General features: G+C 41.9%; 1 protein-coding gene across 5 annotated transcripts in view; it reads left to right on the forward strand.

Annotated features, from left to right (window-relative positions):
- Positions 1-17912, forward strand: part of LOC138799057 (VPS10 domain-containing receptor SorCS1-like) — a 473569-nt gene that overhangs the window by 406195 nt on the left and 49462 nt on the right. For all 5 annotated transcript variants that reach the window (XM_069979808.1, XM_069979809.1, XM_069979810.1 and 2 more), the window contains exons 19-21: positions 3961-4147; positions 15288-15421; positions 17702-17825. In XM_069979808.1, the coding sequence (XP_069835909.1) occupies positions 3961-4147; positions 15288-15421; positions 17702-17825 (445 nt within the window). The remainder of the gene's footprint in view (positions 1-3960; positions 4148-15287; positions 15422-17701; positions 17826-17912) is intronic.

Below are 17912 nucleotides of genomic sequence, written 5' to 3' on the forward strand. Positions count from 1 at the left end.
GAGAACAGGGGTGGTGCTGTCTCCTAGGGTACACTTCTGCCCATAGTCTCCTAAGTTACACCCCTATTTACAGTCTCCTAGGTTACATGTAGCGCCCCACTACGTGTTTTCTTTTCTCTTCTTACGCCTTGGTAAAACTGTATCACTCTAGTGTCACAGATTAGAACAGGTGGCTGCTATTCCATACTCCAACCACTAGATGTCACTCTCACACAGCACAGCTGCAGATAACAATTAGGTCTAGCTACACATACTGTTCTTTTTCTCTAGTAACAACTTCTATTAGTCAGTTAGTTAGTGCCTGGCTACAGGCCAGGCAAGATGAGTGTATACAGTAGTTGTTCCTGACACTAGTTATCCAACCTTCATGGATTGCTAGACTACAGTAGACTCCTATGGACACCGGAGTCTAGGGAGACCTCACCCTTGGCTGGACAGACTAACGGAATAGGACAGTTGACCACCTTAGAAAAGAAACGGGCAAGCTTAAGACTGGAGCTGCAGTAGATCACAGTGCCAGTAAGCCGCTCTGTACTGACTGATGCTCAGCTTTGTAGAAAGGACACTACAAGCCAGCTTCACCCAGAGCAGAGACCTGGGACTTGTACTACCCCAGAGGACGGAAACCCGAAACTGTGGGGCAGAGGGTGGTTAGGTGAGATAACTGGGACTCATCCATACGTGAGTACGATGTTTCTTCAAACACTTCTCAACACTTCACTACATCCCAGCAGAGAACTTAGTACATTAGGCAAGGACCCTGCTATCCAGTCCCTATCTCCTGTTAGTGTTTCTTCTATCAACTCACGTATCTACCTGTTGAAGTATTGTTACTGATATATTTTGCTCTAAGTACCTGAGCACTGTTTGTGACTGTTTGCACTAAGATACCCTTTTTTAAGTAAAGGTTACAAGTTGTTTAAAGTGTCATATCTGCTGTCGCACCTGCACCTACACCTCAACTTAGTCCTAACAAAGGTCCCGTTGCTGTGTGTCTGGGGGTTGGTGTTACCACTCCTAGCCACCGTGACAAGTAGCCTCCAAAACACCAGAACCCACCAGCAGGCCCCAACATCAGTACCAGCAACCTGGACCACTACTTACACCCCTATTTATAGTCTCCTAGGTTACACTTCTGCTTATGGTCTCCTTGGTTACACCTCTGCCCATGATCTCCTAGGTTACGCCTCTGCTCATGATCTCCTAGGTTACACCTCTGCTCATGGTTTCCTAGGTTATACCTCTGACCATAGTCTCCAAGGCACATCATTACTTAAAGGGGTACTCCGGCGCTAATAAAAAAAAAAAAAAAATCAATCATAAACATAGTTTTTACATTTGCCATCCCTCCTGAGTCTGTCTCCATATGAATTTCCCGCTGTTTTCAGGTCCCTGAAGCTCCAGTTAGTGTCTTCATTTTTTCTTCACTTCCTGGTTTGGGCTTTCCCATGATGCACTTTGTCTCATGTGAACTAATTGACTCAGTAAAACATAGATGGCTTACATCTTGTTCAGCCAATCAGAGCTGGCCAACCTGTGTCATCTGACAAAGGGAGGCTGGCCTAACAGGGCTTAGACCCGCCTCCCTCTTGATGATGTAGTCTCTCAGATGACAGTACCACTTGTAGTCTCTCAGGTGACAGCTCCACTTGTAGTCTCTCAGGTGACAGCACCACTTGTAGTCTCTCAGGTAACAGCTCCACTTGTAGTCTCTCAGGTGACAGCTCCACTTGTAGTCTCTCAGGTGACAGTACCACTTGTAGTCTCTCAGGTGACAGTACCACTTGTAGTCTCTCAGGTGACAGTACCACTTGTAGTCTCTCAGGTGACAGTAACCCTTGTAGTCTCTCAGGTGACAGCTCCACTTGTAGTCTCTCAGGTGACAGCACCACTTGTAGTCTCTCAGGTGACAGCACCACTTGTAGTCTCTCAGGTGACAGTACCACTTGTAGTCTCTCAGGTGACAGCTCCACTTGTAGTCTCTCAGGTGACAGCACCACTTGTAGTCTCTCAGGTGACAGTACCACTTGTAGTCTCTCAGGTGACAGTACCACTTGTAGTCTCTCAGGTGACAGCTCCACTTGTAGTCTCTCAGGTGACAGCTCCACTTGTAGTCTCTCAGGTGACAGTACCACTTGTAGTCTCTCAGGTGACAGCACCACTTGTAGTCTCTCAGGTGACAGTACCACTTGTAGTCTCTCAGGTGACAGCTCCACTTGTAGTCTCTCAGGTGACAGTACCACTTGTAGTCTCTCAGGTGACAGCACCACTTGTAGTCTCTCAGGTGACAGTACCACTTGTAGTCTCTCAGGTGACAGCTCCACTTGTAGTCTCTCAGGTGACAGTACCACTTGTAGTCTCTCAGGTGACAGCACCACTTGTAGTCTCTTTTCTGCTTGTACCTTGTATTTTTATTCCTCTGAACCAACGTTTCAGCCTATATTAGAGCTCAGCTATTCCTGTACATTACCAGCTCAGCTGTTCCTATACATTACAGGGAGGTCACCTCCTCTCCTCCCCGTCTTTTATCCTCATTCATCACTGTCGTCCTGTCTCGTTTTGGTTAAGGTTTCATTTCCATCTCTTTATTTCTCTCCTAAGAAGCTCCCATAAATTTCCATGTTTTATCTTTTATTATCTTATTTGCATCTTCCTTCTCTTTTTATTGTTTCTTTATTCTTGTCTTTTCTTTTATGGCTCCAGCAGCTGATCTGCAATGTAATATCAGACTGGGACCCCTTAAATCTGTCCTCTAATGTGGCCAAGACCTTAGGTGGCCTTGTGGCTTCAGGACCTTATTGAGACTGGACCCCCCCTCCCCCCCCCCCAAACAATAGATCACCTCTCTGAGAAGACCATCCCTCTATGTAGAGCACATTTCCTGTGCTTCCTGTATATACTTAGTTCATCCATTCACAATACAGTACAGTCTGCAGACACCATGTTATAGAACAGGAGGAGCTGAGCAGATTGATGTATACGTTTATGGGAAACATTTTAGTAGAACTCGCTAAATATTAACTTTACCCTCTGAGATTAGGAGTCCAGTGGGCGGTCCGACTCAGTGATTGACAGCTTTAGAACCTCCCACCTTAGAGTAGGTATTCGATCAAATAGTACACTATTTGAAATACTCAATTTCAATCAGGCACTAGGAGCACACAGGAAGTGAAAAAAAAGGTCTGCATTAATTGGCTGGCTTAACCATGTGACCTTTACAGTAATAGAATAGTTTATTTGAGATTCGATTTCAGATGAGACTTGGAGCTAGAGAGAGAGACAGTGTGTAGCAGGGACAGTCAGGTGTTAGACAGGGAGAAAGTGTGTAGCAGGGACAGTCAGGTGTTAGGTGATTTTAGACAGGAGGGACCTCATCACACACACACACATAAAGGAAAAAAGGTTTCCTGGTATTTTTTCCACTTTACATAGAGTTTATATTGTGCTTGGAGTATATAGTTGATAGGCTTTTTGCAAAATTTGGAATATGTTTGTAAAAATGGCAGCCACACAATTAAATACACATTTAAAAAAAAAAAAAAGTATACTCACCTGTCCTCCCTTCTGATGTTCTCCTCTGGGTCTCTGGTGTCTTCCACTGATCGTTGTCGCCTCCAGCCAGCTCAGCCAATTACTGTCTGAGATGGAGAAGCACCGTGGTCAGTAATTGACTTAGCAGGCTGTTGGTGGCTGCGGGGGACACTAGAGAAGGAGGACACCGGGTGAACGAGGACAGGTAAGTACTGATTAGTGAACTTTCTGAACCGCACTAAAACAGCTAAAGGACTGCAGTCGTTCAGCTGTTTTAGTATGGTTCATTTAAGTTTCAGTTTGGACGAAAACAAAAATTACTTGCCGAACCAAACTTTTGAAAAGTTTGCTAATCTCCAATGATTGGGTATCTCTAATGATCGCTTGGTCTCCTTATCCTCACCCTAAGCATTTTTTTTTTGTCTTCAGGGAGATATTCAGAGAACGAACATTCAGGTTGACTTTGGTGACGGTATAGCGGCTTCCTACGCCAATCTCAGTGCCACAGAAGATGGCATCAAGCACGTCTATCAGAATGTGGGCATCTTCAGAGTTGTGGTGCAAGTAGACAACAACCTGGGCTCCGACAGCTCCGTCCTGTATCTACACATAACAGGTATGAGTGCCGGATGGTGTGTGATCTAGATGCTGTACTTGTATACATTGTAAACCTCAGCAACTGCACCGTCTAGACAGAGGATGCAGAGGTAGCAGTTACACCAAGGCCATGGTGTCCAGGAGGTCAAATATACTACACCTCTGCTCAGGGCCGTCTTAACAGCATTATGGGCCCCTGGGCAAAGGTGCAAATTGCCCTCCCCAATCGCCACCATCAAATCCCCCACATCTTTGCATATAGTGCCCCCCCTAGTAGCCCCCATTGTAGCCAATCCCCCCATATAGTGCCCCCCATAGTAGCCAATCCCCCCATAGTAGCCAGTGCCCACATAGTAGCCAGTGCCCCCCATAGTAGCCAGTGCCCCCATAGTAGCCTGTGCCCCCATAGTAGCCAGTGCCCCCATTGTAGCCAATCCCCCCATATAGTGCCCCCCATAGTAGCCAATCCCCCCATAGTAGCCAGTGCCCACATAGTAGCCAGTGCCCCCCATAGTAGCCAGTGCCCCCATAGTAGCCTGTGCCCCCCATAGTAGCCAGTGCCCCCATAGTAGCCAGTGCCCCCCATAGTAGCCAGTGCCCCCATAGTAGCCAGTGCCCCCCATAGTAGCCAGTACCCCCATAGTAGCCAGTGCCCCCCATAGTAGCCAGTGCCCCCATAGTAGCCAGTGCCCCCATAGTAGCCAGTGCCCCCCATAGTAACCAGTGCCCCCATAGTAGCCAGTGCCCCCCATAGTAGCCAGTGCCCCCCATAGTAGCCAGTGCCCCCCATAGTAGCCAGTGCCCCCCATAGTAGCCAGTGCCCCCATAGTAGCCAGTGCCCCCATAGTAGCCAGTGCCCCCCATAGTAGCCAGTACCCCCATAGTAGCCAGTGCCCCCATAGTAGCCAGTGCCCCCTAAAACAAACCAGTTACTCACCTGTCCGGCGGCCCCAGCAGCTCCTCTCCCGTCAGCGCGCACTCCCGACATCCTCCGGCACAGGCAGCGTCCGGCTGCACGACACATCCAGGACACAGGCAGCGTCTCTGTACCCCGCTGCCTGTGCCGGAGGATGTCGGGAGTGCGCACTGACGGGAGACATCAGCTGCTGGGGCCGCCGGACGGGTGAGTTCCTGGACTGCCTGCCCCTTCTATCGCCACTTAGCTGAGTCGATCAGAAGCCCAGGAAAGTGCTACTCATTGCACTTTCCTGGGCTTCTGATCGACTCAGCTAAGTGGCGATAGAAGGGGCGGGCGGAGGGGGTGGCTCAGGGCCGCTCACTATGCATATGCTTAGTGAGCGGCAATACAGGGGGCGGGCGGGACGGCTTCCTTGCGGTGCTCAGCACTGCTTGGGAGCCGCCTTTGCTTTATAGGACGCACTTAGTTTTATAAGTGCGTCTTATAAAGCGAAAAAAACAGGTCACAGAGGGCAGGGGCCCCCTAAGACACAAGGGCCCCCGGGCAGCCGCCTACCATGCCCAATGGGTAAGACGGCCCTGCCTCTGCTACATAAGAGGACAGCAGTAATATAAAAAGCAAAGGATAGCTGGTGGGAGACACTTGGTCAGCCATGCTACTTGTATCATCCAATCCCCACCACCACTACAAACACTTGCATGTCCAGGTCTCTCTCAATACACATCAATTTCCTTGTGGCTTTAGAAGCGGCTGATTGGCATTGAGGTGTTCCACAGTCTATAATCTACAAGTACTGTATACCTGTCCCAGATCTTCTCTCCATAATATAAGCGACTTCCCTTAGGATATATGAGGCTGCATGTTATTAGTACCCGGATACAGATCTTCACATGTATCTGTATTAGGCTATGTTCACACTACATAAGTTTCATAATAATCACGGCTATTGTAAAAACGGTCGTGATTACTATGGAACTTACATAGTGCTGCCTTCTAAGGAATCCCGTCGGGAGTGTATACACAGGGTATACACTCAGGCCGGGATCCCTAGCGGCGCAGCAAGAAACTGACGTCAGTTTTTTTGCGGCCGCTATTCAGTGAATAGAAGCGGCAGAAAACCCTGTCAGTTCACACAATGGAGCGTGCAGCGGGGAATTCGGATGCAGGAGTGCACGGATGCGCCCGCATCCAAATTCAGCGGCAGTGAAGATCAGTACTGGCTGGGTCACAGAACATTGTGTGAACATGGCCTTATAATGCATTTGAGGAGGAGGGGGTTCCCAAACACTGGTGCAGAATTCCTAATGCACCAAGACTCCCAGGTATAAGGACTTCTAGGGGTGTAGCAGGACACCCCCTTAAAGAAAGACACTATACCAACTCTACAGTATTAGATTTCCATGTCAAGAATAAGATAAGATAATCCTTTAATAGTCCCACCATGGGGAAATTCAGTGTGTTACAACAGCATAGATATTACACATACAAAAAGCTAAAAGATAATGTAAAGGCATTACGGTTAAAGGAGACAAAGAGAAGAAAAAGGTAAAAAGATACAATAAAAACATTTGACTATTTTGCTTCTTTTTGTGGAGTGATCTCTGCTTATGTCGGTTGTACAGCCTAACCGCTGCAGGAAGGAAGGACTTCCCATATCGCTCTTACTATGCAGGAGGAGAGTGTAGTGAATGTTTCCCCGAGTCCTGGCTTCATCTAGAGCGAGGCACTGCCACCTACTGTTCTGTATGAATAATTCATCCCATGCCTCTGACATGTTCACGCGGTATGCTTTGTGTGCACGTCTGTGTTAATCGGCACACTGCAGGGGTTTCTTCCGTCTGAATTTTAATACCCTGACACGGCATGCTTCCATGAGTTTTATAAATGCTGAGAGCTGCGAAAAGTTGACTTCAGTAAAGTAATTATTTCTAGCTGCTTCAGCTTGTGATTTGCAGTCACTCGGCTGATGGCTGTGTTAAGTAAATTTACTGACAGCTTGAAGAAGAAGAAGAAGAAGAAGAAGAAGAAGAAGAAGAAGAAGAAGAAGAAGAAGAAGAAGAAGAAGAAGAAGAAGAAGAAGAAGAAGAAGAAGAAGAAGAAGAAGAAGAAGAAGAAGAAGAAGAAGAAGAAGAAGAAGAAGAAGAAGAAGAAGAAGAAGAAGAAGAAGAAGAAGAAGAAGAAGAAGAAGAAGAAGAAGAAGAAGAAGAAGAAGAAGAAGAAGAAGAAGAAGAAGAAGAAGAAGAAGAAGAAGAAGAAGAAGAAGAAGAAGAAGAAGAAGAAGAAGAAGAAGAAGAAGAAGAAGAAGAAGAAGAAGAAGAAGAAGAAGAAGAAGAAGAAGAAGAAGAAGAAGAAGAAGAAGAAGAAGAAGAAGAAGAAGAAGAAGAAGAAGAAGAAGAAGAAGAAGAAGAAGAAGAAGAAGAAGAAGAAGAAGAAGAAGAAGAAGAAGAAGAAGAAGAAGAAGAAGAAGAAGAAGAAGAAGAAGAAGAAGAAGAAGAAGAAGAAGAAGAAGAAGAAGAAGAAGAAGAAGAAGAAGAAGAAGAAGAAGAAGAAGAAGAAGAAGAAGAAGAAGAAGAAGAAGAAGAAGAAGAAGAAGAAGAAGAAGAAGAAGAAGAAGAAGAAGAAGAAGAAGAAGAAGAAGAAGAAGAAGAAGAAGAAGAAGAAGAAGAAGAAGAAGAAGAAGAAGAAGAAGAAGAAGAAGAAGAAGAAGAAGAAGAAGAAGAAGAAGAAGAAGAAGAAGAAGAAGAAGAAGAAGAAGAAGAAGAAGAAGAAGAAGAAGAAGAAGAAGAAGAAGAAGAAGAAGAAGAAGAAGAAGAAGAAGAAGAAGAAGAAGAAGAAGAGAAGAAGAAGAAGAAGAAGAAGAAGAAGAAGAAGAAGAAGAAGAAGAAGAAGAAGAAGAAGAAGAAGAAGAAGAAGAAGAAGAAGAAGAAGAAGAAGAAGAAGAAGAAGAAGAAGAAGAAGAAGAAGAAGAAGAAGAAGAAGAAGAAGAAGAAGAAGAAGAAGAAGAAGAAGAAGAAGAAGAAGAAGAAGAAGAAGAAGAAGAAGAAGAAGAAGAAGAAGAAGAAGAAGAAGAAGAAGAAGAAGAAGAAGAAGAAGAAGAAGAAGAAGAAGAAGAAGAAGAAGAAGAAGAAGAAGAAGAAGAAGAAGAAGAAGAAGAAGAAGAAGAAGAAGAAGAAGAAGAAGAAGAAGAAGAAGAAGAAGAAGAAGAAGAAGAAGAAGAAGAAGAAGAAGAAGAAGAAGAAGAAGAAGAAGAAGAAGAAGAAGAAGAAGAAGAAGAAGAAGAAGAAGAAGAAGAAGAAGAAGAAGAAGAAGAAGAAGAAGAAGAAGAAGAAGAAGAAGAAGAAGAAGAAGAAGAAGAAGAAGAAGAAGAAGAAGAAGAAGAAGAAGAAGAAGAAGAAGAAGAAGAAGAAGAAGAAGAAGAAGAAGAAGAAGAAGAAGAAGAAGAAGAAGAAGAAGAAGAAGAAGAAGAAGAAGAAGAAGAAGAAGAAGAAGAAGAAGAAGAAGAAGAAGAAGAAGAAGAAGAAGAAGAAGAAGAAGAAGAAGAAGAAGAAGAAGAAGAAGAAGAAGAAGAAGAAGAAGAAGAAGAAGAAGAAGAAGAAGAAGAAGAAGAAGAAGAAGAAGAAGAAGAAGAAGAAGAAGAAGAAGAAGAAGAAGAAGAAGAAGAAGAAGAAGAAGAAGAAGAAGAAGAAGAAGAAGAAGAAGAAGAAGAAGAAGAAGAAGAAGAAGAAGAAGAAGAAGAAGAAGAAGAAGAAGAAGAAGAAGAAGAAGAAGAAGAAGAAGAAGAAGAAGAAGAAGAAGAAGAAGAAGAAGAAGAAGAAGAAGAAGAAGAAGAAGAAGAAGAAGAAGAAGAAGAAGAAGAAGAAGAAGAAGAGAAGAAGAAGAAGAAGAAGAAGAAGAAGAAGAAGAAGAAGAAGAAGAAGAAGAAGAAGAAGAAGAAGAAGAAGAAGAAGAAGAAGAAGAAGAAGAAGAAGAAGAAGAAGAAGAAGAAGAAGAAGAAGAAGAAGAAGAAGAAGAAGAAGAAGAAGAAGAAGAAGAAGAAGAAGAAGAAGAAGAAGAAGAAGAAGAAGAAGAAGAAGAAGAAGAAGAAGAAGAAGAAGAAGAAGAAGAAGAAGAAGAAGAAGAAGAAGAAGAAGAAGAAGAAGAAGAAGAAGAAGAAGAAGAAGAAGAAGAAGAAGAAGAAGAAGAAGAAGAAGAAGAAGAAGAAGAAGAAGAAGAAGAAGAAGAAGAAGAAGAAGAAGAAGAAGAAGAAGAAGAAGAAGAAGAAGAAGAAGAAGAAGAAGAAGAAGAAGAAGAAGAGAAGAAGAAGAAGAAGAAGAAGAAGAAGAAGAAGAAGAAGAAGAAGAAGAAGAAGAGAAGAAGAAGAAGAAGAAGAAGAAGAAGAAGAAGAAGAAGAAGAAGAAGAAGAAGAAGAAGAAGAAGAAGAAGAAGAAGAAGAAGAAGAAGAAGAAGAAGAAGAAGAAGAAGAAGAAGAAGAAGAAGAAGAAGAAGAAGAAGAAGAAGAAGAAGAAGAAGAAGAAGAAGAAGAAGAAGAAGAAGAAGAAGAAGAAGAAGAAGAAGAAGAAGAAGAAGAAGAAGAAGAAGAAGAAGAAGAAGAAGAAGAAGAAGAAGAAGAAGAAGAAGAAGAAGAAGAAGAAGAAGAAGAAGAAGAAGAAGAAGAAGAAGAAGAAGAAGAAGAAGAAGAAGAAGAAGAAGAAGAAGAAGAAGAAGAAGAAGAAGAAGAAGAAGAAGAAGAAGAAGAAGAAGAAGAAGAAGAAGAAGAAGAAGAAGAAGAAGAAGAAGAAGAAGAAGAGAAGAAGAAGAAGAAGAAGAAGAAGAAGAAGAAGAAGAAGAAGAAGAAGAAGAAGAAGAAGAAGAAGAAGAAGAAGAAGAAGAAGAAGAAGAAGAAGAAGAAGAAGAAGAAGAAGAAGAAGAAGAAGAAGAAGAAGAAGAAGAAGAAGAAGAAGAAGAAGAAGAAGAAGAAGAAGAAGAAGAAGAAGAAGAAGAAGAAGAAGAAGAAGAAGAAGAAGAAGAAGAAGAAGAAGAAGAAGAAGAAGAAGAAGAAGAAGAAGAAGAAGAAGAAGAAGAAGAAGAAGAAGAAGAAGAAGAAGAAGAAGAAGAAGAAGAAGAAGAAGAAGAAGAAGAAGAAGAAGAAGAAGAAGAAGAAGAAGAAGAAGAAGAAGAAGAAGAAGAAGAAGAAGAAGAAGAAGAAGAAGAAGAAGAAGAAGAAGAAGAAGAAGAAGAAGAAGAAGAAGAAGAAGAAGAAGAAGAAGAAGAAGAAGAAGAAGAAGAAGAAGAAGAAGAAGAAGAAGAAGAAGAAGAAGAAGAAGAAGAAGAAGAAGAAGAAGAAGAAGAAGAAGAAGAAGAAGAAGAAGAAGAAGAAGAAGAAGAAGAAGAAGAAGAAGAAGAAGAAGAAGAAGAAGAAGAAGAAGAAGAAGAAGAAGAAGAAGAAGAAGAAGAAGAAGAAGAAGAAGAAGAAGAAGAAGAAGAAGAAGAAGAAGAAGAAGAAGAAGAAGAAGAAGAAGAAGAAGAAGAAGAAGAAGAAGAAGAAGAAGAAGAAGAAGAAGAAGAAGAAGAAGAAGAAGAAGAAGAAGAAGAAGAAGAAGAAGAAGAAGAAGAAGAAGAAGAAGAAGAAGAAGAAGAAGAAGAAGAAGAAGAAGAAGAAGAAGAAGAAGAAGAAGAAGAAGAAGAAGAAGAAGAAGAAGAAGAAGAAGAAGAAGAAGAAGAAGAAGAAGAAGAAGAAGAAGAAGAAGAAGAAGAAGAAGAAGAAGAAGAAGAAGAAGAAGAAGAAGAAGAAGAAGAAGAAGAAGAAGAAGAAGAAGAAGAAGAAGAAGAAGAAGAAGAAGAAGAAGAAGAAGAAGAAGAAGAAGAAGAAGAAGAAGAAGAAGAAGAAGAAGAAGAAGAAGAAGAAGAAGAAGAAGAAGAAGAAGAAGAAGAAGAAGAAGAAGAAGAAGAAGAAGAAGAAGAAGAAGAAGAAGAAGAAGAAGAAGAAGAAGAAGAAGAAGAAGAAGAAGAAGAAGAAGAAGAAGAAGAAGAAGAAGAAGAAGAAGAAGAAGAAGAAGAAGAAGAAGAAGAAGAAGAAGAAGAAGAAGAAGAAGAAGAAGAAGAAGAAGAAGAAGAAGAAGAAGAAGAAGAAGAAGAAGAAGAAGAAGAAGAAGAAGAAGAAGAAGAAGAAGAAGAAGAAGAAGAAGAAGAAGAAGAAGAAGAAGAAGAAGAAGAAGAAGAAGAAGAAGAAGAAGAAGAAGAAGAAGAAGAAGAAGAAGAAGAAGAAGAAGAAGAAGAAGAAGAAGAAGAAGAAGAAGAAGAAGAAGAAGAAGAAGAAGAAGAAGAAGAAGAAGAAGAAGAAGAAGAAGAAGAAGAAGAAGAAGAAGAAGAAGAAGAAGAAGAAGAAGAAGAAGAAGAAGAAGAAGAAGAAGAAGAAGAAGAAGAAGAAGAAGAAGAAGAAGAAGAAGAAGAAGAAGAAGAAGAAGAAGAAGAAGAAGAAGAAGAAGAAGAAGAAGAAGAAGAAGAAGAAGAAGAAGAAGAAGAAGAAGAAGAAGAAGAAGAAGAAGAAGAAGAAGAAGAAGAAGAAGAAGAAGAAGAAGAAGAAGAAGAAGAAGAAGAAGAAGAAGAAGAAGAAGAAGAAGAAGAAGAAGAAGAAGAAGAAGAAGAAGAAGAAGAAGAAGAAGAAGAAGAAGAAGAAGAAGAAGAAGAAGAAGAAGAAGAAGAAGAAGAAGAAGAAGAAGAAGAAGAAGAAGAAGAAGAAGAAGAAGAAGAAGAAGAAGAAGAAGAAGAAGAAGAAGAAGAAGAAGAAGAAGAAGAAGAAGAAGAAGAAGAAGAAGAAGAAGAAGAAGAAGAAGAAGAAGAAGAAGAAGAAGAAGAAGAAGAAGAAGAAGAAGAAGAAGAAGAAGAAGAAGAAGAAGAAGAAGAAGAAGAAGAAGAAGAAGAAGAAGAAGAAGAAGAAGAAGAAGAAGAAGAAGAAGAAGAAGAAGAAGAAGAAGAAGAAGAAGAAGAAGAAGAAGAAGAAGAAGAAGAAGAAGAGAAGAAGAAGAAGAAGAAGAAGAAGAAGAAGAAGAAGAAGAAGAAGAAGAAGAAGAAGAAGAAGAAGAAGAAGAAGAAGAAGAAGAAGAAGAAGAAGAAGAAGAAGAAGAAGAAGAAGAAGAAGAAGAAGAAGAAGAAGAAGAAGAAGAAGAAGAAGAAGAAGAAGAAGAAGAAGAAGAAGAAGAAGAAGAAGAAGAAGAAGAAGAAGAAGAAGAAGAAGAGAAGAAGAAGAAGAAGAAGAAGAAGAAGAAGAAGAAGAAGAAGAAGAAGAAGAAGAAGAAGAAAAGAAGAAGAAGAAGAAGAAGAAGAAGAAGAAGAAGAAGAAGAAGAAGAAGAAGAAGAAGAAGAAGAAGAAGAAGAAGAAGAAGAAGAAGAAGAAGAAGAAGAAGAAGAAGAAGAAGAAGAAGAAGAAGAAGAAGAAGAAGAAGAAGAAGAAGAAGAAGAAGAAGAAGAAGAAGAAGAAGAAGAAGAAGAAGAAGAAGAAGAAGAACTCTAAAGGAGACAGAGAGCCAGAAATACATGTGTTACCTGTGTGATGCTGCTGAGTGACACCATCCGAGCACCGCTCCCTGCTCTCACTTCTCACCCTTCTCAAAAGTGTTAAAAGGGTACTCCAGTAGGAAAAAAAACCTGGTGTCAGAAAGTTATATAGATTTGTAATTTACCTTTATTAAAAAATCTCCAGTCTTCCAGTCCTTATCAGCTGCTGTATGTCCTGCAGGAAGTGGTGTATTCTCTCCAGTCTGACACAGTGCTCTCTGCTGCCACCTCTGTCCATGTCAGGAACTGTCCAGAGCAGCAACAAATCCCCATAGAAAACCTCTCCTGCTCTGGACAGTTCCTGACATGGACACAGGTGGCAGCAGAGAGCACTGTTTCAGACTGGAAAGAATACATCACTTCCTGCAGGACATACAGCAGCTGATAAGTACTGGAAGGCTGAAGATTTTTAAATAGAGGTAAGTTCGAAATCTATATAACTTTCTGATACCAGTTGATGTGAAAGAGTTTTTCTCTCTCTCGCTAGAGTACCCCTTTAACATTTTTGAGAAGCATGAAAGAAATACATTTTCAACTGAGTACCCCTCAGTGACAATATAAATAGAGCCAGACTGTACCCAAATAATAACTATAATAGTGAGTAAAAAGTTCACCGACGTCAGTGTTACATATAATTCTCAATGCAAAGTTTTTCGCTGTGCTAAAATATTCACATATAGTTTATATGCCCAGATGATACAGAGAATAGCCCGCATGTATATATCCCTATACAGTGCTGATAAATAGTGCTGCACAATACTGATATTTCTTGTATCTTACCCCGTGCCTCCTTCTTTCGGTATGTAGTATGGGTTTGGCAATGGTCTTACAGTAGGTGGTGGGACTGTCCCTCTGGGCGCTCTATTGCACTTACTCCGAGCACAGTTTGGCGCCATTCATGAGGGCACTGTACGGAAACATGGGGCATTACTCTTTTTCTGGCACAAAGGGATACACAATTTTACTATTTATATGGGCACTGTATGGTATTATTTATATGGGGACTGTATGGTACTATTTATATGGGGACTTTATGGTACTATTTATATGGGGACTGTATAGAACTATTTAGATGGGGACTGTATGGTACTATTTATATGGGGACTGTATTGTACTATTTATATGGGGACTGTATGGTACTATTTATATGAGGAGTGTATGGTACTATTTATATAGGGACTGTATAGAACTATTTAGATGGGGACTGTATGGTACTATTTATATGGGGACTGTATGGTACTATTTATATAGGGACTGTATGATACTATTTATATGGGGACTGTATGGCACTATTTATATAGGGACTGTATGATACTATTTATATGGGGACTGTATTGCACTATTTATATAGGGACTGTATGATACTATTTATATGGGGACTGTATGGAACTATTTATATGGGGACTGTATTGTACTATTTATATGGGGACTGTATGGTACTATGTATATGGGGACTGTATGGTACTATGTATATGGGGACTGTATGGTACCATTTATATGGGGACTGTATGGTACCATTTATATGGGGACTGTATGGAACTATGTATATGGGGGACTGTATGGTACTATGTATATGGGGACTGGACTGTATGGTACTATGTATATGGGGACTGTATGGAACTATGTATATGGGGGACTGTATGGTACTATGTATATGGGGACTGGACTGTATGGTACTATGTATATGGGGACTGTATGGTACTATGTATATGGGGGACTGTATGGTACTATGTATATGGGGACTGGACTGTATGGTACTATGTATATGGGGACTGTATGGTACTATATATATGGGGACTATATGGTACTATGTATATGGGGACTATATGGTACCAAATTGAGTGAAACTATTCATATTGGTATAACATGGTTTGTCCAAACATAAAGGGGGAGATTTATCAAAGGGTGTAAAATTTAGACTGGTGCAAACTGCCCACAGCAACCAATCACAGCTCAGCTTTCCTTTCAGCACTGCCTAAAGCTGAGCTGTGATTGGTTGCTGTGGGTAGTTTGCACCAGTCTAAATTTTACACCCTTTGATAAGTCTCCCTCAAAGTGTTTTAGTGGTTAAGGCCTCAGTATCAGATTTGTGGGCACCCCTACTTATCAGCTGATTGAAGAGGCAAGCCCTGTGACCTCTTTATTGTTCACCTGGCACAGTGCCACACACTTTGTAATGGCTGTGCCTGGTACTGCAGGGCCCAATTCAGATGAAAGTGCTTTAGTACCAAAAACACAATGTAGAGTGCTGCTCCTAGCAGTGGCCGCAGCCTCTCAGCTGGTCCTAGAGGTGCTGGAAGTTTGGCCTCTTAGCAGTTAATATCAAATCCCCAGAACTCATCTTTAGCTTGTTGGGATGCAATGTGGTTACATATTGCACTAGTTATCCCTTTGGTCTTAGGCAAGGCCATGTATAACTGTGCCTCGTGGCCCCCTAAGCTCTGCTACATCTATATATAAGTTAGCACATCTGTATAGGTATATACTGTACATTAGCACGCTCATTAGCAGATTTGGTTTGGCTGCAGTTTTCCGGATTTCCAGTAGAGGGCAGCATTGTTACACTTTCCTCGCCATACATTTGCCATGCTCACATTTCTGCAGATTACTTTGCCTTCTTGTATCTCTCCTCTTACGTCTTGTGTTGTTTTACTCCTGGACAGATCAGGGTGATGGATGTGATTTTCTCTTTTTGTATTTTTCGCAGCCCCCTTGGAGCACATCCACTTGATTTTACCTTTTGTCACCACAAAGAACAAGGAGGTGAACGCTTCGGTGGTCCTGTGGCCGAGTAATGTGGGGACCCTCACCTACGTCTGGTGGCTGGGAAACAACAGTGAGGTGACTGCAGATTTCTACTTTATGTGGGGTATAAATGAGCACAAAGAAACCAATACTAAGTGTCCCTGCAGTCAGTGACCTGATACCCTCTATGCACTGAAGGGGTCCATAGACTAACATAGATGGAGCCCGTCTCCTGCAACAAGTCAGATCTAGCAGTGAGCCAGGGAGTGAAGTGCTCAGCCGAGTGCTTCGCCCAGCGGGGGATTAAGCACCAAGACCCCAATTGATCACGACTTTTGACATCTCTGTGTGTCATTAACGGAGAAGTGTGGCCAAAAACGAAAAATTTAGTGCAGGCCGGGAAGTGCGGAAACATAATAATGAATGTATACTTACCCATCCCTATGCCCCAGCAGTGCTGCAACACTGATCCCACTCCCTCGTCGGCCTCCTGAAACTCCTGCAATGCCACAACCGGGCTCAGACAGTGGGTGACTGGGAAGGTACGCCCAAACTGGAGACTGGGGGGTGAAAGCAGAGTGCTGACGCTGCGGGGCACGGGATGGGAAAGTATAGATTCTTATGTTTCCCCCTGCCTGCACTGGATTTTTTGTTTTTGTTGGACTTCCCTTTTAAACAGCGCCACCCTTGTCTTTGGGTTCTCTGTGGTATTACAACTCTTTTCAATGGAGCTGAGTTGCAGTACCGGACAGAAACTGTGGACAAGTGTGGTGCTGTTCTGGGAGGAAAGCAGCCACGTTTTTCTAAGCCTGGACAACCCTGTTAAAGGGGCGCCATTAGAAGTATATAACATTAATAACAATGTCTCCCTTCTAAACTTTCCTTTAACCTCGACTTATCCTAAAGAGATTTCTGGCTGGGAAAAACAAAAACATGTGTCTGCTATGTGCATCTATATGCCGCCATCCAGTGGTTGTGAGGGGCTTTGCAGCTATTCAGGGTTTCATCTTTAGGCTATGTTCACACGATGTACAGACAATGGCCGTTGTTGCACTGAAAATTGCATTGATTTCAATGCACAACAGCTGGAAATAATTGACATGTCAATTATTTCCACAGCCGCATCAAACAATGGCTGTTCAATATACTGTGTGAGCAACGGACGTTGTTTGCATTGATTTCATTGTCCGTTGTAAAGATGCTCTATTTACTCTATTGGACTGGCAAACATATCTGAGAGCTGTGCTCGGTTATCTCCATTGCTCCTATACATAGCAGCAGCATGCACGCTCCACCACTCCTCCACGCCACTCCATTTACAGAGGGGACGAGGGACCCTGTTCTTGGTCCCTGTATTCAGACTCCCAATAATCAGATACCTGTTTATAGCCATTCTAAACGCGCCAAATCTTCTAAGAGGTTTTACCTTTAAAGGGGTACTACAGAGGGGGACAAATTTTCCAAATCAACTGGTGTCAGAGAGTTATATAGATTTGTAATTTACTTCTATTTAAAAATCTCCAGTCTTCCAGGCGTATTCTTTCGGCTCTCTCTGCTGCCACCTCTGTCCATGTCAGGGACTGTCTAGGGCAGAAGAGGTTTTCTATGAGGATTTGCTGCTGCTCTGGACAGTTCCTGATATGGACAGAGGAGGCAGCAGAGAGCCCTGTGTCAGACTGGAGAGAATACACCACTTCCTGCAGGACATACAGCAGCTGATAAGTACTGGAAGACTGGAGTTTTTTCAATACAAAACTATATAAATTTCTGACAATAGTTAATTTTACTTCTTTTTTTTTTTTCCTTCGGAGCACCCCTTTACTAAGTTTTAGAATGCAATGTTCCAAAAGTTTTGCTCTGCAGCCTCAAGTTTCAAAACATCTTTTAAAAAAAAAAAGATTTTTATTTCCTCACTTTTATCCAGTTTTTTTTTTTCTTACAATTTTCAGATAACTTTTACTTTTTTAATTTCTTCATCTCCCTCTTATCTTTGCTTTAATTCTCTCGCACACATTGCTCTGGTCTGAACCCAGGGGAAGCCCACGCTCAAGCTCAGATTGATTAAGATCCAAAAAAGAAATAAAAAATTCTAATCCACATATATTTCATTTCCGAGAGGTCCCAAAGTTGCAATAAACAGACTCGCACTGGAATCTGCCAAAAAAAAAAAAAAAGTCTGGAACATCAATTATTTTCCTCAGTACAATGTTTTTATAGAAGATAAGAGCGTAAGTCCCAGGGCGATCCTGCGAGCCGCTGCGCGGAGATGACTGTGAGGGCCATATAATACACTGCTTATAATCTCCTGAAATGTCTGGCGTGGAGTGAGAGCAGGTAACTCAGCCTCATTGCTGTATTCTCCCTTCTTCTCCGTAGCCTCTCGTCACCCTGGATAGGAGCATCTCATTCACATTCGCTGTAGAAGGAATGAACAGCATCACTGTGCAGGTGTCTGCAGGAAACACCATCCTACAGGACACCAAGACCATCGCAGTTTATGGTAAGTCTGCGGCCATTCTACTCATCCACAGGCAGCATGGAGCCGGAGATGGACAGAGCTGTACTAAAAAGGGAATTAAAAAATAAA

This window comes from Dendropsophus ebraccatus, chromosome 8 (assembly GCF_027789765.1).
Source record: "Dendropsophus ebraccatus isolate aDenEbr1 chromosome 8, aDenEbr1.pat, whole genome shotgun sequence".
In the NCBI taxonomy this organism is placed as follows: Eukaryota; Metazoa; Chordata; class Amphibia; order Anura; family Hylidae; genus Dendropsophus; species Dendropsophus ebraccatus.